The sequence below is a fragment of the Triticum dicoccoides genome, chromosome 6A (assembly GCF_002162155.2).
Source record: "Triticum dicoccoides isolate Atlit2015 ecotype Zavitan chromosome 6A, WEW_v2.0, whole genome shotgun sequence".
NCBI lineage: Eukaryota > Viridiplantae > Streptophyta > Magnoliopsida > Poales > Poaceae > Triticum > Triticum dicoccoides.
Window position 1 is genome coordinate 609,855,831 of NC_041390.1, and position 22,710 is coordinate 609,878,540.

At 47.3% G+C, this 22,710-nt stretch overlaps 1 protein-coding gene, 1 long non-coding RNA gene and 1 pseudogene across 4 annotated transcripts; 2 read left to right on the top strand and 1 right to left on the bottom strand.

The window, feature by feature from the left end:
• The first annotated feature begins 6,414 nt into the window (after positions 1–6,414).
• Positions 6,415–7,152, top strand: LOC119314593. Of its 2 annotated transcripts, none has more exons than XM_037589321.1 (2): positions 6,415–6,742; positions 6,830–7,152. In XM_037589321.1, the coding sequence occupies exons 1-2, from the start codon at positions 6,422–6,424 to the stop codon at positions 6,959–6,961; spliced, it is 453 nt and encodes a 150-aa protein (XP_037445218.1). In that variant the 5' UTR covers positions 6,415–6,421; the 3' UTR covers positions 6,962–7,152. The 2 variants fall into 2 exon arrangements, with proteins under 2 accessions (XP_037445218.1, XP_037445219.1); XM_037589322.1 differs by having other exon boundaries at positions 6,415–6,632.
• Positions 7,153–16,834: 9,682 nt separating this feature from the next.
• On the top strand, positions 16,835–18,873 carry LOC119314595 (annotated as a pseudogene).
• A 214-nt stretch (positions 18,874–19,087) lies between these two features.
• On the bottom strand, positions 19,088–21,282 carry LOC119314596. Of its 2 annotated transcripts, XR_005152363.1 has the most exons (6): positions 20,935–21,282; positions 20,746–20,815; positions 20,116–20,327; positions 19,926–20,024; positions 19,724–19,851; positions 19,088–19,607 (listed from the first exon to the last, which is right to left on the bottom strand). It is a non-coding gene; the product is annotated as an uncharacterized LOC119314596 (long non-coding RNA). The 2 variants fall into 2 exon arrangements; XR_005152362.1 differs by having other exon boundaries at positions 19,088–19,851.
• Positions 21,283–22,710: the final 1,428 nt, after the last annotated feature.

Genomic DNA, 22,710 nt, shown 5'->3' on the forward strand with positions numbered 1-22,710 from the left:
CAGAGCCAGCGACCACCTCATCAGCTCCTACCGCGACCCTCTCCGGTGCGCTTGCTGCGGCCTCAACGGGCAAAAGGCCTCCGAGTGCCCGTCCCACCTTCCTCTCGCCTTCCTCCACCCACCTTTCCACCGTTCGCCTGTGACCATGGTTTCCCAAGCCTCTCGCCTCTCCGCCCCAGCCGCCTCCCCCGCTCGTGAGATCTTCTTCGGCTCCCACCACGTCCTCCTCGACGAACCGCTCACCCTCTCGCCGGCGGTCTCCATCCCCGCGCCCCTTCAACCTTCGCCGTCGTCGGATGGCGACTCCGCCCCACCCTCGCAGCGAGCCTCGCTGCTCCCGTCGCCCCTGGGCTCGGTTGGCAGCTCGTCTAGCGCTGCAGCCTCGGCCTCGCCGCCCGTTGTTGCTCCCCCCGCCGGTGAACATGCCGACCCCCATCCCCGACATCTTCGTCCCACATGGCCTCATCAACGACGTCAGCGTCTTCGCCTTCGCCCACATCAACATGGCTATGATCGACGCTCACGAGTTCATCCACCAGCTCTTCGACTCGCGCCTTCCCTCGGCCTCCTTCCACTTCGCTGCGGCCTCGGGCTGTGCCGCGCTCCTCATCTTCGACGACCCCGCGGATCGGTCGGAGGCGCTCCAGATCTTTCCCATGGACTACCTTGGGATCCGCGTCGAGCTGGTTCGGCCCGAGGACACGGACAACCGCGCCATGACCATGTACGACCGTCTCGTCGAGCTTGACGTTGCACGCTTTCCGCTCGAGCTGTGCACCATCATGGCGCCAACTTCGTCTTCGGCCACTTCGGGCTCCTTTGCTATGTCGACCGCCGCTGCCTCCACCCCGGCGACTTCTCCACCATGCACGCCTTCGTTCAAGTGGAGGCGGGCGTCAACACCCCGGACCGCTGCATTCCTGCCTCCCACCCCGCCCAAGTCGTCGACGTGCGTCTCATAGTGATTAAGACCTGAGCCATTGTCAATGGCCTCGCCGCCCCTCTCAACAACAACGACGACCTCGACGATGCCGACCCCGAGAACATCTCGCACGTCCATGGTGTCTGGCAAAATAATGCTGCTTCGCCATGTCCTTGCAACGGGGTGCACCACGACGACGACTTCATGCCTCCATCGCCCCTTCAGACGATCACCCCCAAGCCCACGACGATGTTGGGCTGGCCCCCTCGCCCCTCCTCTTCCCGGAGGACTGCTCGCCGCTTGCTGGCCTCGTCGACGAGGCCGTCGAAAACAGCAGCAACACCAGCTCCGATCATGTGGTCGACCTCTCCGGCGAGTTCGTCGTCTCCAACCCCTTTGCTCCCCTGGCTGATGACGACGACTCTGACACCACTTCTGGTATGGATGTCATTTGCTCTTCGCCTTGTACCCCCAGTTCCCGTTTGCCCTCCACCATTTCTAACCCCTTTCCCCCTCCTTAAGAGGATATCGACATCCCGGACGACGCACATGAGGTCGTAGGACGCCGCATATCCTCGACTCCACCATCGGCCCATGTCGTAGCCGTCGCCTGGCTGGCCTTGAAGGGTCGGCTTTCGTCGACATGACTACCAAGGCAATCAGGACTCGGGCTCGCAAGTTTGACATCTCTGCTGCCTCGAGCGGCCTCGCCGTTGCCATCAACGCTGCGGGTCTGTCTGACAACCCGGATGTGCCCTCCATGGACTCAGCGGCTCTCTCGCTCATCGCCCTGCAGTGTGGCGCAACTGATGACGATGTCCATGAGCTCGCATCGGTGCCCTCTAGTGAGCCATGATCTGCTCCGACCCCGCCCTTGGTCGTTCGCCGCCCCTGCCCCCGTCGTTTTAATTTCTGCACTTAGGTTTGGCCATTTGTTCAACTGGCTCTTTTCGTGTTGTCGAACTGGGACAACGGATGTCGTTGCACGTGCTCTCTGCGTGCGTATTTTGTGCTAGCAAGCTCTCTATATGGCATGTCTTATTACCCATGTACCACCCACTCCATCTTAATTTATCAATGTTTCAATCGGCCACTGTATTCGTGAGACGGACTGGTGTATGCTTGTTGAAGTGAATCGCACAACTCTTTCTTTTTGCTGTTGGAATGTTCGTGGTTTGGGCCAACCACAAAAGTGTTTAGATGTCCCGGCGGAGCTCATTATGATTAGACCACACACCTGTTTTCTCCAAGAAACCAAACTAACGGCCCCCGATTCTGTGAAAATAGAATCATTCATCCCCCGACAACTTGACTTGTCTCACCACAAGGACGCCCTAGGTTCCTCGGGCGGCATCCTCTCTGCCCTCTCATCTGCTCACTTCACTCTCATTAGCTCTATGTGTTCCATTTTCACACTGACCCTCACGGTCTCCACCTTGGCCTCCCCATCCCAGCTTCGAATAACAAATGTTTATGCCCCAACGGATCATGCACTCAAACCCAGCTTCTTAGCGGAACTTGCTTCTCTCCCACCCCCTCAAAACTCCCCTGGATTATTCTTGGCGACTTCAACCTAATGCGATCGGCGCTTGATAAAAACAGTGACGCCTTTCGCCAGCACGAGGTGGACCTCTTCAACCAATGCATAAACTCCCTGGCCCTCATTGAGCTCCCCTTGATCGACAGAGCCTTCACCTGGTCAAACAAGCGTGACCAACCAACCTTAGAAAAACTAGACAGAGTTTTCATCAACTCTGCTTGGGACCTTACCTTCCCGGACTCTTCGGTCTCAAGCCTTACGCGCTTTGTTTCCAATCACGGTACCCTGATCATCTCTATTAATACTGACATCCCTCGCCCGCTCTCTTCCGCTTCCAGCTCGGCTGGGCCCAAAATCCGGCCTGCCGATCCGCAGTCCTAGACTCTTGGGCCTCGACCCCTTCCCTCTCCTCTGCCCCCCTAACACTGGTTTGTGCGCTTAAAAAAATGCCGCTTCGCACTCCGTTCTTAGCGAAAAAAAATTCTCTCGCTCTCGGTCAAGGAATCAAACTGTAAAGTGGTCATCAACCTTATGGACTCAATTGAAGAGTCCCGTTTTCTGTCGCAACCTGAACAGATCTTGCGCAAGATTATTATAAAAGTCCTCCATCGAATCATCCGCGAGAAAATGATCTACTGGCACCTTCATGCAAAAATTAAAGCAACTATAGATGGTGACGAAAACTCCAAATTCTTCCACGCCTCAGCCTCCCAGAGGCATTGTAATAACAAAATTCCTATGATTTTGCATAATAATCAGGAGTTCATGGCGCATGAATCAAAAATCCAAATTGTCACGCCCTTCTTCACTTCTATCCTCAGTGTCTCTTCCACCCCAATTTGGAACTTCTCGCTGCATTCCCTATACCCTAACCCGTTGCCGCAGCTTCTACACCTAGACTCCCCTTTTTCTGGACAAGAAATTTATGACGCTTTTGCGGACATGAACCAAATGGCTAGCCCCGGTCCGGATGGGTTCGGCCCTGGTTTCTACCATAAATTCTGGCCCATTATTAAACACAAGATAACTAACCTCTGCAGCAGTTTCTACTCACTATCGACCGATATCTCATGTCTTAACAGAGCATTCATTGTCCTCATCCCAAAAGGAGCGGCTTCCCCATCTCCTGACGCTTTCCGCCCTATCTCACTTCAAAACTGCCCTCCCAAAGCTCTGGCTAAACTACTTGTAAATCGCCTCAAACCAGTCATACCTGCTCTTGTCCACCCTGACCAGACAGGTTTCCTCTTAGGTCGAACTATTTCTGAGAACTTTCTCTATGCCGCAGACTTCTCCATGTCTGTGCTAGGACCAAAGCTCCCACGCTGGTTATTAAACTAGACTTCTCCAAAGCCTTCGACTCGGTTTCTTGGCCTGCTCTTCTCTCTATTCTTAGTGTTCGGGGCTTCTCAGAAAAATGGTTGGGGTGGATAAGCACGTTGCTTACCTCTGGCAAAACTGTGGTTCTACTGAATGGCTCACCTGGCCCGTGGATCCAGTGTAAGAACGTCCTCCGCCAAGGTGACCCACTTCCCCCCTTCCTCTTCATCATCATCGCAGATGTTCTTCAACAAATGATTATAAATGATTGTGCACAAAATCTCCTAGCACACCCGGTTGACCTGACCTTTTTTTTCACGAACCAATGGGTCATGCCTGTCATCACAGAGTGAAAATTAAACTAAACTAAAATTGAGGCAGCCAGGTATCGAGCCCAAGAACAACACCGTCAAACCAATACAGCTAACCAATGCACCATTATGTTGGCTGGTTTAGCATGGATAACAAGCTATATCTCTACTCCTATAAAAGACTCAGTTGGTGATGATGGTGTGTCTGTCATCCGTCATTTCTGATCATTAGATCTACATCTAACGGCTATGAGGTAAGTTGTGGCATTTTTGCAACAATAACTCACTTCTCTGCTCCAATTTGCAGAAAACCCCTTATTATCTTATAAGTAACCACATCCCTCCCTCACCTCATCAAAACAACCTGAGAAATATATTTGAGTGAAAATTAATATATTTTTAGTGGTATATATGTATATCAAAACAAGAGTGTTTTCTTTCAAGTTCGTAAACAAGTATTATTCTACTTTGGATCCTTTACAACGCACGGGCACATTGCTAGTATATATATAACTTGGCTGCATGCGGGGCTTATATGGGCCGCAGATAGTTCGGCCCATTCTGCACCTGTTCTTTTTTAAAATTTTATTTGTAAAACGTAATTAATAAAAATTATATGTATGATACACAGACGTGGAAGAGGTGGCATTTAAATATACATCAGTGTATGATATAAAAAGTATTTAGTTAATACAAACATCTAATAAAAATTAAAATGCTTAATGAATACGTAAATTTTACACAATCGGGTCTTATATTTAAATTATACAAAATGAATATTCATATGAACAGTTTCTTTTGTAAATTATGAATATTTTTAGTTTTACAAACGTGAATGTAATTATTGAAATGTTGTATAACTAAAATAATTTTTTGAATTGTAATTTATCTTTTTATTATAAATTATGCACACATTTATATAATTCGTAAATTATTATTATGAGTATTTTAACTTAATAGGTGAACAATGTTTAAAAATAATTTATTCTGTTTTATGTATTTATAAACACAAATATTCATGCGTTACTTTTATTACTGAGATTATAATTTGGATTTCTTAAGGCAAATATAATTTAGATACTTCCTACAGATTTTTTTTAACTAACAGGTGCCAACTGGGCCGGAAGATCTGCATCCCATTTAGGGCATGTACAATGGTTGATAAGATAGTCTTATTTTAAGTCTTGCATGTAATTTAAAGATGACAAAAAAGAAGAAGTCTACAATGGATCATTTCTTAGTCTTATCTTTAATAACTAGCTATTCCTAAAAACATGGTGAGACATACTGTATCATTTATCCTACGTGTCACTCCTAAAATAACACCATTGTACACCTTAACCTCCTCTAGCACCGTGGTCAAATACATAAAGAGTTGTTATCCAATTTGTGCAGAGAGGCGTAATGGGTTGAGTGGTTTGCCCTGTCCGGTGCCCGGGCGAGGTGTTGTGTTTTAGTTTTCGCTCTTAGGTTACAGGCGGACCCATTACAAAATTTCCCACCTCAACTTGTATTTTTTGTAAAGAAAAAAAATATTTCGAGGGCATTTTTGAAAAAATCAGGCTACATGCCCTTTTTCTCTAGTCTAGTCGCTGACAGTCGGCCCCACGTGCCTGGTCAGCACCGACTTCGTATACAAACGAGATAAGCACCGTATTTGTACTTCAATGTCAAGTTTTTGCACCACTTCGATGTACTCCCTCCATCCCACAATATAAGAACGTTTTTGCTACTAATATGGAACGGAGTGAGTACATCACAACTTTTAGCACTAAAATGACCATTTCAACCAAGTTGTAGCACCAACAGTGTAATTGACTCTAGAGAAAACAATGGGAAAAAGAAAAATCAAAGACCGAAACAAAAACCTTCTAGAAACTTCCTAAATCCGGAAAACCAAGTGTAGGCTAAGCTGATGGGCTGGGCGAACTTCGCTCGGTCGGGTCGCCGTAGGTGAGTTTGCGCGACGACATTTTGTCGCCAAATGCAACAATTAGAAATGCGGTCTGCCTGGCATGCCCGTCATTTGGTCAGCTCGTGGCGCACGGTCCATGAGCGAATGACGATGTGCGGCGCGGTCGAACCTGCCTCCGTCCGTCGTGTGTGTTTCTCGAGCATGTGATGGATCCCAGTGGGTGCCTATCTACAAGATACCGATTCCTCCTTTCACTTGCTACGCATTCATCGTGTCTGTCATCAAAGGCCTACCCTGAGCTTGCTAGTAGTAGTCTCCTCTAGCTAGCTAGCTCATGGACCAACACTCGCGCCATATATACATGTAGTCTCCGGCCATGTCCGAGCCGAAGAGTGAGAGAGACGGCTAGAAGAATGGCCACCAAAACAGCCTTCATGGCTGTGGTTCTGCTCATCCTTGTGGCCGGCGATCTCGCCCATGGCCACGCCTTACCGCCCCCCGGGCGTGCCCGGCGGAGGAGCCTCGGCTGGATGCAAGGCATCAAGGGAGGGCCGCCCACTGGCACGCAGCCATCAGACACCGCTTCTACTGCCCGCCAAGGCGCCATTTCTTTGGTGGACAAAGGTAGAGGACTCTTCGCCATTGCGTTGATAATTTTCTGGTGGTACGACAAAAAGGGTCACAGAAAGAGAAGCAGACAGAGGAGAGCAAACAGAACCGCCGCATCATCTTTGGTAACCAATTTACCTACTGTCGTCGATCCCTGATAAAGATATTTCTGGATCTGCCTTCATGTTTGATTTCTGTTGCATGTTTGTCAGGCGTGGAGGAAGGCAAGTTCGTCGCGCCTGTGCCGGGATTCAAGCTCCCGCCCCTTCCCCCGAACGCTGCCTGAGAAGAAGAGATCACACTTCACACCACAGGGCGAGCATGCATGCATGCCGTGGCATTGACCATCACTAGGTCTGTCAGCAAAGGTGCCGGAGCGTTCAACGATGCTTTATATATATTGTTCGTTCAATAAGGCAGCATCGATATGCTAGTATGATGCCGTCTATGTTCAGTAATTGTAAGGCAGCATCGGCTGTACCCTATATGCTGTGATGGAATAAAAACAGTGAACACTCTGCTTGATCTAGTTCAATTTTTTCTTGTGTTGAGAAAGCGTCGGCGTGGTGATCTGTTGATAAGGGAAAGAACGATGATTGTTCATGGCACAAACGATTTCAGAAAACAACAAACAAGACTTGAACATGACCTTTTTCCTCTATCTTAATGCATAAGCAGAACACCTGCTATTTCCCATCAAAAGACTTGAACAAGATCGATATGCGTTCTGATCGATAAACATTGCCCCCACACTACACTGCTTAGGTTGTGCTCAAAGTGAGTGAAACTTCAAGTTTGCACTTGTTAAATTCCATCCTAATTAAACTCATAGTAAGATGGTAATACACCGCAGGATACACACGACAAACAGAACAAGGATATCCAGCACCAGTCTTCCAAGCCTATAGCATTTCGTACCTGCGATCATTGTCATTTTGTCAAGCTCCCGCCCCTTCCTCCCAACGCTGCGTGAGAAGAGATCACGTCACATAATAGGGTGAGCATGCATACATGCCATGGCGTTGACCATCACTAGGTCTGTCAGCAAACGTGTGGGAGTGCTCAAGGATGCTTTATATGTTGTTCAATAAGTAAGGCAGCATTGATCTGCTATGTGAAAGCAATAGTGAAGCGTCTCAACCCCCTGATCGGGAGCCCGCGATGTTTATATAGATTGTAAACGTGAAGTACAAGGCAGTCCGTTGTTGTAACCGGACAGAATACAAGAGAGAGAGGAGATCGGGATAAAGGGAGTTGTAATAGGACAGGAGATCTATCCCTAGATATTTAGGTGTGAGGCGCAAGACAGGAACCCTTGACGCCTCCACATTAACATATTTAACACCCTCCCTTAATCTGAACTGCGCAAGTTTAGATTACGCTTAAACTCCTCAAACGGCCTTGTAGCTAGTGCCTTTGTAAACCCATCAGCAACTTGATCCTTCGAGTGAACAAATCGAATGTCTAATTCCTTGTTGGCAACTCTTTCCCTCACAAAGTGATAATCAATTTCAATGTGTTTAGTACGTGCATGAAACACATGATTAGCTGACAAGTATGTCGCACCAAGATTGTCACACCAAAGACAAGGTGTCCGAATGTTATATATGCCAAGTTCCTTAAGCATAGACTTCACCCAAATAATTTCTGCTGTTGCATTGGCAAGTGCTTTGTATTCTGCTTCAGTACTAGATCTGGAAACTGTGGCCTGTTTCTTTGCACAGCAAGAAATCAAGTTGGGACCAAAGAACACTGCAAAGCCACCAGTTCATCTTCTATCATCCAAGCAACCTGTCCAGTTAGAATCAGAGAAGGCACTAACAAGAGTGGATGGTGACTTACTGATGGTTAGACCAACACTTGGAGTGTTTTTCACATATCTCAGTATACGTTTGGCTGCCGTCCAATGAGCAGTGGTTGGTGCATGAAGATACTGACAAACCTTGTTTACTGTAAAGGAGATATCAGGCCTGGTGAGAGTCAAGTACTGAAGCGCACCCACCAGACTTCTGTATTTGGTGCCATCCTCTTGATTCAAGAGTTCTCCTTCAACAAGTGTGAGTTTCTCTGAACTAGACAAAGGTGTTAGGGAAGGTTTGCAACCCCGCAACCCAGCTCTCCTCAAAAGATCTGTAGCATACTTTTCCTGAGAAAGATGAAGACCACCTTCTTTGTTTCTCTTGACCTCAATGCTAAGGAAAAAAATGCAAGTCATCAAGATCCTTAAGAGCAAATTCTGAGTTCAAATCTGACAAGAGGGTTGTCACTGCTTCATTAGATGAGCTTGTGACAATAATATCATCAACATAGATAAGCACAAAAACTGAAGTGTTTGACTTATTGTAAATAAACAGTGATGTGTCAGATTTTGAAGGAGTGAAACCAAGTTGTTGCAATTTTGTACTCAACCTAGAGTACCATGCTCTGGGGGCTTGCTTCAGTCCATAGAGTGATCTGTCAAGCCTGCATATGTGAGACGGTTTGTTTTTGTCCTCAAACCCAGGAGGTTGCTTCATGTACACTTCCTCTTCCAGAACACCATGAAGAAACGCATTTTGCACGTCTAGCTGTCTAAGACTCCATCCTCTAGACACAGCAATGGATAGAACAAGACGAATGGTAGCAGCCTTAACAACAGGACTGAAAGTATCTTCATAATCTATGCCATACCTCTGTTTAAAACCTTTTGCAACAAGCCTGGCCTTATAACGATCAATCGTGCCATCAGACCTTCTTTTGATCCTGAACACCCATTTGCAGTCAATCACATTTTTACCTTGCCGTGAGGGAACTAAATGCCACGTGTTATTCTTCTGAAGAGCATGATATTCATCCTCCATAGCCTTTTTCCAACTAGGATCAGCAAGAGAGCTTCCTTATATGTGCGGGGTTCTCCTGTGGAAGCAGCCAAACCAAATTTAACTTTATAATTTGTAGGTTGAATCACACCTGCACGGAGACGTGTACGAGATGGTGTAGCAACAGCATGCGTTGGCGCTGAAGATCCAGATGCACCAGCATCAGCAGAATCGGCAATCTCCTCCTGGATCGAGGCTGGCGATCCCGAGGAACCAGGCACAGGATCTTCTGTGGCCTGCGGAACCAGAGGAGAAGACGGGATGGCCATAGAGGATCCGGGCGGGGCGGAATCCAGCTGGGAGCGCGCGCCCGGTGCGGTTGCCATAGATGGGACCCGTCTGGTGTAGACCCGAGGTTCAGCCGAGAACCTGGTTGGTTGGTGGAGCGCGTCCGCGGGGTCGGACCCAGGCGCAGACCGATGCGGGCTGGCACGGGATTGGCGCGGAGCAGGCGCAGGCACATGATGGGACGAAGGAGCGGATCCCGGCGCAGATCATGTCGGCACTGGCACGACTGGAAGCGCAGATCCCGAAGAAGATTGCAGCGGCTCCATCACGATAGCTACAGGGCGCAACGGAGCACTGTTTTCAGCAGAAATTGCACCATTTTGGACCCAGTTTTCAGCACATGCTCCACCTGTAGCAGCAGACTCAGAAGACAGATTAGAAGAATTAGTCAAATTTAAGTCAATACAATCATCGAGTTCCACAGGAGTAATGACGGAAAGATGAGATGGGAGGAGAAGTATTTCCTTTCGAAGGAGAGCTCCGGCATTCGGATGAAGTTTGGCAAATGGGAATTGAGTTTCATCAAACACAACATCACCGGAGATGTACACACGACCGGTGGGCACATCAAGACACTTGACACCTTTATGTTGTGCACTATAACCAAGAAAGACGCACTGTTGAGATCGAAACATAAGTTTCCGAGAGTTGTAGGGACGAAGGTTTGGCCAACAGGCACACCCAGAGTTTCATCAAACACAACATCACCGGAGATGTACACACGACCGGTGGGCACATCAAGACACTTGACACCTTTATGTTGTGCACTATAACCAAGAAAGACGCACTGTTGAGATCGAAACATAAGTTTCCGAGAGTTGTAGGGACGAAGGTTTGGCCAACAGGCACACCCAAAAACACAAAGTGTATTACAATCTGGTGTGATGTGAAGAAGGCGTTCAGTGGGGGTTTAATTGTCAATAGTGCGACTAGGCCACATATTGACAAGATGTACTGCCGTGAGGAACGCTTCGTCCCAAAATTTTAAAGGCATAGAGGCGGAAGCTAGGAGGGCAAGACCTACTTCAACAATGTGTCGATGTTTTCGTTCAGCGGAGCCGTTTTGTTGATGAGCATGCGGGCAGGACACGTGATGAGAAATTCCTATCTTTTGAAAAAAATAATTAAGCTTCTCATATTCACCACCCCAGTCTGATTGCACGGCAAGGATTTTGCGATCAAACTTCCGTTCAACAAGTGCTTGAAAGTTATGAAAAACTTGGAAGACGTCAGATCATTTTTAAGAAGATATATCCAGGTGTATTTGCTATAATCATCAATGAAACTCACATAGTAAGAGTGTCTACCAACGGAGGTGGGTGCCGGACCCCAAACATCAGAAAAAATAAGTTGCAATGGCTGAGTAGACACACTAGTAGAAATAGGATAAGGCAACTGATGACTTTTTGCTCTTTGACAAGAATCACAAATAGTTTCTAAATTTCGCTCACCAACAACTGAGAGTTTATTTTTACTAAGAATTTGATGAACAATAGCAAACGAGGGATGACCTAAACGACTGTGCCACCTTTCAGCAGAAAGCTTGATGGCACCATAGACTTGTTTGTTGAACTGACAATATTGAGGAAGCAGCGCATAGAGTCCTTGCACACATGTACCCCTATGGAGAACTCTCTTCGTGACCTGATCCTTGATCAAAAAGAAGAATGGGTGAAACTCAAGAAATACATTATTATCAAGAGCAATACGATGGACGGGAAGAAGAGTTTTGGAAGCATTGGGTACATGCAAGATATCTTTCAGAACTAGATTTTTATGTGGAGTTTCGATAATTGATTGACCAATATGACTAATCTTCACACCTGCACCGTTTGCTGCGGTGTAAATTTGATCGTGGCCGCGGTATTTTTCTTGCATCGTCACCTTGTCGAGTTCTCCGGTGATCTGATTGGTTGCACCCGTGTCTAAGTACCAACTGGTATCGACGCCATATGATGCATCAGCTACAGCAGCAACTTTTTTTCTTTTGGGATGCGTCATCAGCATAACGCCAATCACAATCTTTGGCGATATGGTTAGTTTTTTTTGCAAATTTGACAACGACCTTCATACCCCTGAAAGTTGTTGCGCCCTCTGCTGTTGCGTCGAGGAGGGTAGCCGCCGCTGTTGTTTCCCTGGTGATAATGGCCACCGCCACCACCACCACCATAGTGGCTGCTGCCACCATTGTTGCTGTTGTAGCCGCTAGGATTGTAGCTAGAATTGTTGTAGCCGCCGCCGCTGTTGTGGCCGCTACCGCCACTACCACCTGGACAAGATCCGCCACCACCACCACCCTTCTGCTGACCACGGGAGCCTTTGTTGGGTCCCTGGCGGCCATGAGAAGCAATGTTGGCGGAGGACTTGAAGTTGCCAGCGCCTGTCCCATGGAACATCTCGACGCGCTGGTCAAAATTGGCTACCATGGCGAAGAGGTTCTCGACGGTGACTGGATCAGTACGTGCGTCCAAGGCGGAGATGATGGGCTGATACTCCATGTCAAGCCCCGCGAGGATGAACGACACCAGCTCGTCCTCCCCGATCGGTTTGCCTGCTGCCGCAAGCTCATCAGAGAGAGCACGCATGTGCCCGAAGTAGGTTGCCGCCGGCTGGTTGCCCTTCTGGGCGTTGGTGAGGGAGGCCCGTATGTTGTTGACGCGGGAGAGCGATACAGCGGAGAACATGTTGCTCAGGGCCGTCCAAATCGCATGTGATGTTTCCATCGATGCAACCCGAACCAGCACCTCCTTGGAGAGATTGCGAAGGAGATATGCGACGATCTGTTGATCTTGAATTAACCAGGGGGCATAGGCAGGGTTGGTGATCACCTGATCCTTGCCGTCCTTGTCCTTGGTGGTGATGATCTTGGGAGGTTCTGCCGTGGTTTTGTCGATGTAGCCATACAGGCTGGCGCCCATTATCTGGGATCGCGCCTGGGCTCGCCAGAGGACATAGTTCGTCCGGGTGAGCGGCTCGGAGACGTTGTAGTTGAGGCCGGAGGAGACCGGAGCGGCAGAGGTAGACATGGCAGCGAGATGGGTTTTGGGAGATCGATGAGGAGAGGCTAGACGTGGTGGAAGAAACCTGCTCTGTATACCATGAAAGCAATAATGAAGCGTCTCAACCCCCTGATCGGGAGCCCGCGATGTTTATATAGATTGTAAACGTGAAGTACAAGGCAGTCCGTTGTTGTAACCGGACAGAATACAAGAGAGAGAGGAGATCGGGATAAAGGGAGTTGTAATAGGACAGGAGATCTATCCCTAGATATTTAGGCGTGAGGTGCAAGACAGGAACCCTTGACGCCTCCACATTAACATGTTTAACACTATGTTTAGTTATTATCTGCGTTGATCTACCAAGTGTGGTACCACCTTCGATCAGTAGCTGTAAGGTTGCAGCATAAGCTGTACATAGTAACATTGTTGAGGAAATCGTTAACCGGTAGCTGCTCGGTTGGCTGACGAGTAGGGGATTAATAGACTAATCGGCAAGTTAATCGGCCATTTAATCAATTAATCGGACGATTTATCAGTTTATCCGCTATTCGGTGACCCTACGAGTAGGGATTAATCGACAAGTTAACTGGTTAATCGGACGAATTTTTGAACAAGGCATAGTAACGGAATAAAACAGTGAGCATTGTGCTTGATCTAGTTCGGTTCTTGAGAAAGCGTCGGCGTGGTGATCTGTCGATAAGGGAAAGGACGACGATTGGTCATGGCATAAACGATTTCAGAAAACGTCAAACCAGACATAGTTGACCATGAACCCCATGCTGCTTAAGTTGTGCCCGAAGAGGGGAAAGTTTGCACTTGTTAAATTGCAACCTAATTAAACTCTGACGTGTTTTTGTTAATAAAATGATTGCATGCATCATTCCGATGCAGAGGCGAGGGCTTTCCTCCTTTTCAAAAAATAAAATAAAATAGGACAGTGCACCGCAAGATACACACAACAGACGAAGGTAACCCAGCACCAGTTCACCGGTTTCAAGCAACCATTCTTACGAAATGATTGCATTTCGTACCTGCAACCATTCGTTGAGCCTGTGTGCACACTTGACAGGATCGGAGATTCATTCAGAGTGACAGAAATATCTCTCCTCACTGACGGGCAGGGGCCATGCATGGAGTCCCTGTCGATTCGCGGTCACACGCCGGCGACCTGCACCGAGGAGGACAGCAACCTAGCGGGCCGCGACCGGCCGCTGGGCTGTCAAGCGTGCGCTTACTGCTTAATTAGGCCGCGTGCACTTATAGCTGCTTAATTAGGCTGCTCTTGCCGTAAGTAGAGCCGAGGAAGCAATCACGGGCTAGTTAGCGCTGGCTAATCGGGTTTGCAAGGCAAAAGACTGACGTATAGACGTTGAGGCACACACGTATCACAAATGCGAGCCGAGTCTATACGAGCGACGATGTATAGACGTTGAGGCACACACGCAGCGCAAATGCGAGCCGAGTCTATACGAGCGTCGTCTAGACGTTGAGGCATTACACGCAGCGCAAATGCGAGCCGAGTCTAGCCGCTCCGTATAGACGTATACGGTCGGTCTTTTTGGTCTATTTTTCATGTGATTTAAATTTCTTTTTTTAAAACATCAAACAAGACTTGAACAGGATCGACATGGTTTTGATCAAGAGAGGTTGCCCCACACTGCTTAGATTCAGTGGCGGAGCTTGAACGAAAAAGTTGGGCGGGCCGGACTAAAAAAGAGCACAATTTTTTCTAAATCCCGAGGTCACAAATTTGAGCTACCAGATATCTATATATACTAGCGTGTAGTGCGTGACGGCATAATGCCGCGCCACAGGGATTAATAAGCTTTTTTTGTAATTATTGGTAAGTCATTCCAAGACTTGATTCATTGTAAAGTAGTTCATACAAAGTTTGGTACATGCATAAGTGTTCTACAGTAGGTTATGATAGAAATAGTGATAAAATTCTTATGCGAGTTGTCATTTTAAATTTATGCAAAAATTGTGTGTTTTGTATTTTCATTTTTATTGTACGTAAGGGAAGAGAGACTAACGAACTATAATTTTTATTTAGGATGATTGTCGTACATAACATCAGATCTAAGGTACTACGGCTACACTGGTAAGTAGATAGATTTACCTTCTGCTTGGTTTGTGATGAAGTGATAAAGAACATAAGCTAGTTTTTCTTTGCGCGTCTTGGGTGGTTTGTTGCTGGTGTAAGTGATCTGCGTGTTGTTGCTGGATAAGTGCCCCAATTGACAACGGAGTGGCACCAGATCGGAGTGGATCCCGGCGGATGATGGGCGGCGAGAGGGGGCAGGGCAGGGGCGAGTCGAGATACCAGCGGGCGTCGCCGCGGCGGCTGCTCTGAGAGACGGCGGGCGGCGCGCTTCGGTGGACCGTGTTCCTTGTCCACGGCGGTTGGCGGCGGCGTGGCTACACGAGTCTGAGACTGAGGATGGGGAATTGGGGAAGCATGTGCCTCTGCGTGCAGCGTGCGTGAGAGGAGGAGGCGACGATGGCCGATGGGGATAGCCTGTGCGTGCGTGGGCTTAGTGGACTGGGCTAAGACGCCTAGTAGTAATTTTTTTTGTCAAATTCCTGGGCGGGCCATGGCCCGGGTTTGTCCCTACAGAGCTCCGCCCCTGCTTAGATTGTGCTAAAAGAAACTGCAAGTTTGCACTTGTTAAATTCCATCCTAATGAAACTCGTAACAGGGTGGTAACACACAACAAGCAGAACAACGAAATCCAGCACCAATTCGTCGGTTTCAAGGCCAGTTCATTTCATACCAGCAACCGTTGTCGAGCCTGTGTGCACCCTCAATGGGATCAGAGATTCAGTGGGGCAGAGATATTTCTGCTCGCTGACAGGCAGGAGTTCATGTTCATTATTCCAATCCAGGTCAGTGAGAAGAAACATGAAGCTTATGCATGCAACAAATGTTCTTACCAAAAGGTTAAGTGAGTGTACGAATTAGTTGGATCTGCGTTCTCAGTATGAGCAGCTCAGAGTTGTAAATACTGAAGGAGGAAACATTCTCACAACAAAAAGTTGCGACGTCACAGAGCGAGCGTGGCGTGTCCTGAACTTTCATTAGCCCTGTGAAAGGTGTTGGGGAATCAAAGGATCCAAGGATGCTTAAGTAATATAGTTCAATAACTTTAATGCAGCGTGCCAGCATCGGCTATGCTTTATGATGCCGCTTTAGTTCAATAATTGTAAGGCAGCAACAGTTGTTGTAGTAATGGAAGAAACAGCGTGCACTTTGCTTGATCTGGTCAGGTCAGAAACTTGATGATCTTCGATAAGGGAAAGCATGATGATTGGTCATGGCATAAACGATTTCAGAGAAACATCAAACGAGACTTGAACAGGGTTGACTGCGTTTCAAGTGATGTCATATGCTGATGTCATATGCAGAGCCACACAAAACGAACCCTGTTCAAGATTCTGACAACAAAAAGTTACTACAACAGAAAATGTTCTCACAAAAAAAAAACTAAACGAACATGCTAGTTTTGTAAGTGAGCCGGTGTTCGTCTCAAGTGATGTCATATGCTGGATTGGATATTAAAAGGAAGCAGCGGTAAACTCAGCTTTAGCTCGTAAATAATAATATAATAATAAATCATTCTTTCTGCACATTTCTCTATATTATTATATACGATTTTCTTTGGATGAAAGATTGTCACAAGAAGAAGTTCCAATAGAAAACATTCTCACAACAAACTAGATGGCGATGCTAGTTTCTGTTTCATATGCTGGATTGGATTAGGTGGCTGTAGTAATCCTAGTCAGCTAAATTGCACAGATAATGAAAGAGCCAATGATCGCCGGCAGTGCAATTAACCAATTCAAGCTCCACTAGCATTAACAGACCAAAATTTCAGAATAATCATCAGAAATTCTTTGTACTGACATGTGGCGGCATGTGTGGCTCTGCCAAGGGCTGCCTGGTTAAACAAGTTCTGCCATTGACTAAAAGCCCTCCTCCGGTAGGTGTGTTTGCTGTCAGCACTCCGATAAAGCATAATGCGAACACCATTAACTAGTGCTGGCCTGCTGGGTAATTGACCTGGTCCTAGCTAGTTCATCGACGTTCTTGGCTACTATGTCAGTGGCTGCATGGCTGTGTGCCGGCCACAGCAGTTCACCTCGCCGGGGTCCTGCACAGGCGTGGCATGCTGCCAGAGTGCGATACCCCCCGCTGTCGACTACTACGAGCCGTTCCTGCTTGACTTCACGAAGGAGCACCGAGACAGAGACATAGCCTTCTACAGCAACAAAACGACCTGCCGGTATGTATTCCTGGTGGAGACCAAGTGGTTAAGTACACGATACACCGGTGACAGCGAGTACCTCAACTGGACCAAAGACTTCGCCGTGCCTGTCATCCTCGACTGGGCGATCCGGAACGTCGGCAACTGCAGCGCCGCCAGGCGCAACACAACTGAGTATGCATGCCAGAGCACGCTCAGCGATTGTATCGACTCCGGGGATGGCGCTGGGTACCGGTGCAGCTGCTCCAAGGGGTACGAAGGCAACCCCTATCTACAAGACGGATGCAGAGGTATACACCCATGCCCTGTTTTACTGTTCTGCTTCCTGCTCCTTCTGCCACTTCATCTTATGAATTGTTTTGCCAAATGGAAGACATCGACGAGTGTAAACGCAAAGAAGAGCAATCATGCTACGGCATCTGCACAAATACTTTGGGAAGCCACACTTGCCAATGTCCTCCGGGGACTAGTGGAGATGCTACGACAGAGAACGGTTGCCGGCCAAAGGACAATTTCACATTGGCCCTAAAAGTAGTAACAGGTAAGCAGACAATCCTGCAAATGGGTTGCTCTTGCAGTCTTGTTTTCGAAACCTAACTGTAATGCTATGTCGTATTCAGGAGTGAGCGTTGGTGTGTTCTTGCCATTTTTCATGTCCTTCTGGCTCTACTTGGGGCTCCAGAAAAGGAGACTTATCAGAACAAAGCATAAATTCTTTGAGCTAAATGGAGGCGTATTCCTGCAGCAGCAGATACGTAACTACAGTGACACCAGCAAAGGGGGTGGGGGCTTCAAGATCTTCACCAAGGAAGAGCTCGAGAAAGCGACCAACAACTTCGCAGCCGGCCGTGTTCTTGGCCATGGAGGGCACGGTATTGTCTACAAGGGTGTCCTTGAGGACAAGACAGTGGTGGCGGTGAAGAAGTCAAAGACGACGGAAGAGGTCCCTACCAAGGAATTCGCGAGGGAGATGTTCATCCTCTCCCAGATCAACCACAAGAATGTCGTCAAGCTGCTTGGATGCTGCCTCGAAGTAGAAGTGCCAATGTTGGTCTACGAGTTCGTCTCAAATGGTACGCTCTACCACTACATCCATGGTAGTAGGGGCCTTGACTCTGATACAGGCTTCAACACCTGCCTTCGAATAGCTGTAGAGGCAGCCGAGGCACTGGCATACATGCATTCTTCAGCCTCGCCACCGATTCTCCATGGAGACGTCAAGACGGCAAACATTCTGTTGGATGACAAGCTCACAGCAAAAGTTTCAGATTTCGGAGCATCAAAACTGGCACCAACTGATGAGGCCAAGATGGCAACATTGGTGCAGGGAACTTGCGGTTACCTTGACCCAGAATACCTAATGACATGCCGGCTGACTGATAAGAGTGATGTGTACAGCTTTGGCGTTGTCCTATTGGAGCTTCTGACAAGGAAAAAGGCACTGTACTTCGACGGGCCGGAGGAAGATAGAAGCCTTGTTTTATGCTTCATGATGGCAGTGAAGGTAGGCCAACACCAAGACCTTCTGGACAGCCAAGTGAGGGACGAGATGACAATCAAAGCGCTCGAAGAGATCACACACCTCGTTATGAGATGCTTGAACATGAGTGAGAGGAGCGGCCAACGATGAAGGAGGTTGCAGAGAGGTTGGAGATGCTGAGGAGATACCACAACCACCCGTGGGCTCAAGCAGATGCCAATCCAGAGGAACAAAGTTTGCTTGCTATGGAACCACATAATGTGAATTACAAGTTCACACAAGATTGTGTCCTTGATTTTGAAGCAAGCAGTACATACAGCTATAGCTTGTAGATCAAAATATTTGTTCCATCTTTTCTGCATATCCTTTCAGATATGAGTTTTTTCAGATGTAATAAGAAACATAGGCACATATGATGGTTGCAGAAAGGTGATCTAAATCTCTCACAGGTTGTATAATTCAGTGAAATTGTATAATTGATCAAAATCAATAATATGCAAATATGCCCATTAGTTAGTTAATGCTTTTCATTTTTTATTAAAAAGATGTTAAAAGCAATAGAATGTAAAGAGAACTCGCGATAATTTATTAGGATGGAAAAATTACATAATTTATAAAAGGGATTTGCAACTCATCTTTTTCCATTTATTAACTAGGCAACTACTATGAGAAAAACTACCAACTTGATTTGCAGGCAACATACAAACTAAACTTACAAGGTGGTTTATGTGCAAAAACTGCACGTTGTTACTATTTCTAAAAAGTTGTACCTTTTCAATTGGAGGGATAGCGAGTCACGAACTTTCCTGATGTCAGAGCTTCCTTATACATGAATAAGCTTCCCAATGTATTGCATAGCACTTTGCATCCCATGATAAACCGATTGCCACTGCATCCTTCATCCGCAAATCCCACCAGGAACGGTCAGTCTTCTACACAATGGAGAGCAAATTATGTTTGATATGTCCTAGACTGGCCTATGTTGGCTATGTTAAGAAAAAAGAAGTTCAGAATATAACTTATTCAGAGAAAGATTTTGCTTCCCGGCGGAGTAATTGCAAACTTGGTTTATGCTGATGGTTCAAAACGTCCCTTCATTGCTTTATGTGGAGATAATTAGTCACACATAAATCAGTAACTTACAGTACCGTGACATGAGATCTAGTACCCTGTTTTGTAAAAATAATAGCTAGTTCCCTGGAGATTGTCAACTTACGATGTCGCCAAGAACTTGAGAAAGCTCCGTCAAAAAAAAAAAGAACTTGAGAAAGAGACATGTCTCCATATGTAGAGATTATGTACTCAGGCGTAGCTGTATTGCAGTAGTCATGACCGGCAGGTTGCCTGGTTACAAGTAAATTAAAGAACTTAGCCATAAGTTACAACATAATTGTCAATCAACTGATGTGAAAGCTTACATTGATCCATAGTACGAGCTTCTGTTGTAGCCTAGTTCGTCTGTACAGTCTGTTCTGGCCTAGTTCTTCTGTACTCTTCACACCTTCTTGGTGTTTCTTCTAATAGGAAATGATGCACATTTAGACGCGTGTTCATGAAAAAAATATCAGAGGGAGGGAACTTTCCGAGTAAATAGTTTGTGGGTTTTACCTGGATCCATTACTTGGAATATCTGTACTCATGGCTTAAATTTCACATTCTGGTTCCAACTACTTATTTTCTGCTAACAGGAAAGTTTTTCACCGCATACTGCCTTTCCATCTCTAGTATCTCCATTTCCTGAAGAAGTGATTTATTTTCATCCTGCAATTTCTTCAGCTCCTCCATGGACACAGGCCGCTGTTTGTGAAGATACATGATATCTGCAAGATACAGATACTACTCGTCATTACCAAACGGCAGAGCAATGTGAATGCATTGTTGTAACCGAGAATTGTTGGCAGGCATGTCGATCATATAGCAGAAACTAGCACACATTCACTCATTAACCGACACTATCCTGAAGTAGTGTCACGGAAACAAATAAGACTAAATTTGAGTAAAAGGAGGGAGGGTATGTTAGTTACTCCGCTGAGCCTCGCTGAAGAGTCCCCAGATGCCACCATTCTGAGAATTGTTGGCATGTCATAGGTCATAGCACAAACTAGCACACTTTTTTTTTTTTTGCGAAGGACAAACTAGCACACATTCAGTCATTAATCCACACTATCCCGAGGTAGTGGCATGGGAACAACTAACACTAAATTTGAGTGAAACAAGGGATAGGTCAGTTAGTATTACTCCGCTGAGCCTCGCTGAAGAGCTCCCAAATGCCACCCTTCTGCTGCTCATCAGCCAAGTATGATGTCCCCTGAAATAGCAGCCGCACGAAAATTCAGAACCCCCATGTCAGGTTGAATGAACCACTGAACCAGGACGGCGGTCGAATATACTTCATAGATTTGGCATTGTGAAACTTCTAATCCACACCTGGTCGATGCTTGCCTCGACGTCGAGCCTGGAATTCCCCAAACCCGGCGGCTTAATACAGACTCGGAAAATCAATTCACCCCGAGCACCGGAAATAGAATCGGAACAGAGTTTTGGAGGCGGAGTGGACGAGGCGGCGGCGGTGCTGGGACTGGCACCGGCACTGGCCGCAGCTGCGAGGAGGGGAGGGTCTGCATGGCGGCCCCTAAGCGTCGAACCCTCCGACGATCCGCCGGGCCCGGGCGAGACTGGACGGCGGCGTTTGGGAGCGGGGGAGAACCTCCGGTGAGGAGGATTTTTTTTTTCGAGGGGTCGCCGGAGAGGAGGGGGAGAAGGGGCGGTGTCACTGACTGGCAACGGGCCGCGTTAAGCTCGGGCCTCCCGGTCCACTGAAGGCCGAGACGAGAATATGGCCCAGCGAGAGGGGTACTTTCATCTTTTCTGCTGAAACATTTCTCAAAAAAAAAAGGAGAATGGCAGGACAGGCTAGGTTTGGATTGGAGATGGAGAATGGCAGCTCGCGAGGATCAGGTGAGAAGAGAACCAAGATCCAAAACACACCCACTCCAGGCGATCTCGGCAGCACTGCACGGGTGAACACCGCTGGCGCTGGGCATTCTTCCGGCGGACAAGAGCAAATCCAAGGCCTGGGACGACGACAAGCTCTCCAACGAGATGGACTCTCTTCTCGAGCGGCTGAACGACGGGCCCCCTGAAGACGACGAGGAGTCTCAGCTGGCCTTCTGCGAGGACGAGCAGCTCAAGGCGTTGAACCAACGCCTCGCGCTGTGCCGCATCAGAGCCCACGAGGTACGTGTAACCTGTTGTTACTACAACATCACACACACACATGTGGCAAGATATCATACTCCAAACTTTTCTGCGTGTTTTTAGGCTCTGCTTTTGGAATGTTTGATTGATACAGGACAAATGCATGCCGGGGAATGGACGGTGCGAGCCTCTTAGCGGTGTTCCCGCCCTCTAATCTCGAGGACAATTGGTACTATAAGCGTTACGAGCTCGGTCTTCAGTGGCGCTTCGATCATGTGTACTGCCAGTATGTTCACTTGCAGGACTACCAGCGGCTCATCCTTCCAGATAATGTATATGGGTAACACTTGGCTCCATGCAACTATTTCAGTGGTTTCATTGACTGTATTTCCTTAGTATAAGGTGCTTTCCGTCTTGACTGTTGTGTGTTGTTACTGTTACATTAACACGTCCAATAGTGCTGAAGCTGAATGTTGTAGAGTTTAGAATGTGGCTCTTCACAAGGACTGTCGATCCTTGTGCGCCTCTAGACCGGTCAAAAGAGTGTGGTGGCGGATCTTTTCTTAATACTTGCGCACAAATCTAAAACAACTTATGCTTAAAATTGTAGGGAATACAACAATTCAGCGTCATATCTTACAGTGGATCTCTTGGCATACAGGAGATGCAGAATTCTATTGAGCGTGGTTGCCCCCTCTTGACGCCTCACTATGAGTTTTTGCGCTCTTTTTTAGTCTGCACCATTGCCCCTACTGTTTCTGAAATGTCTGCACCACTGTCCCTACTTTGTTTACGAACCATGTAAATTGATAATAGTCCTTGCAGAGTACCGCATATTCTAAACTATAAACCTTCACGAGGTTTAGAAATGGATTTAATTGTTGCTAAAGGTGAGATATGCAAGACTTGTAGGAGATCAGATGATGCCTTAGGCTGGGACTGTAGACTTTTGCATAGATAGTGTAGCTCTGCTGCTTGTAGGGTTATATGTTACTTAACCTCCTC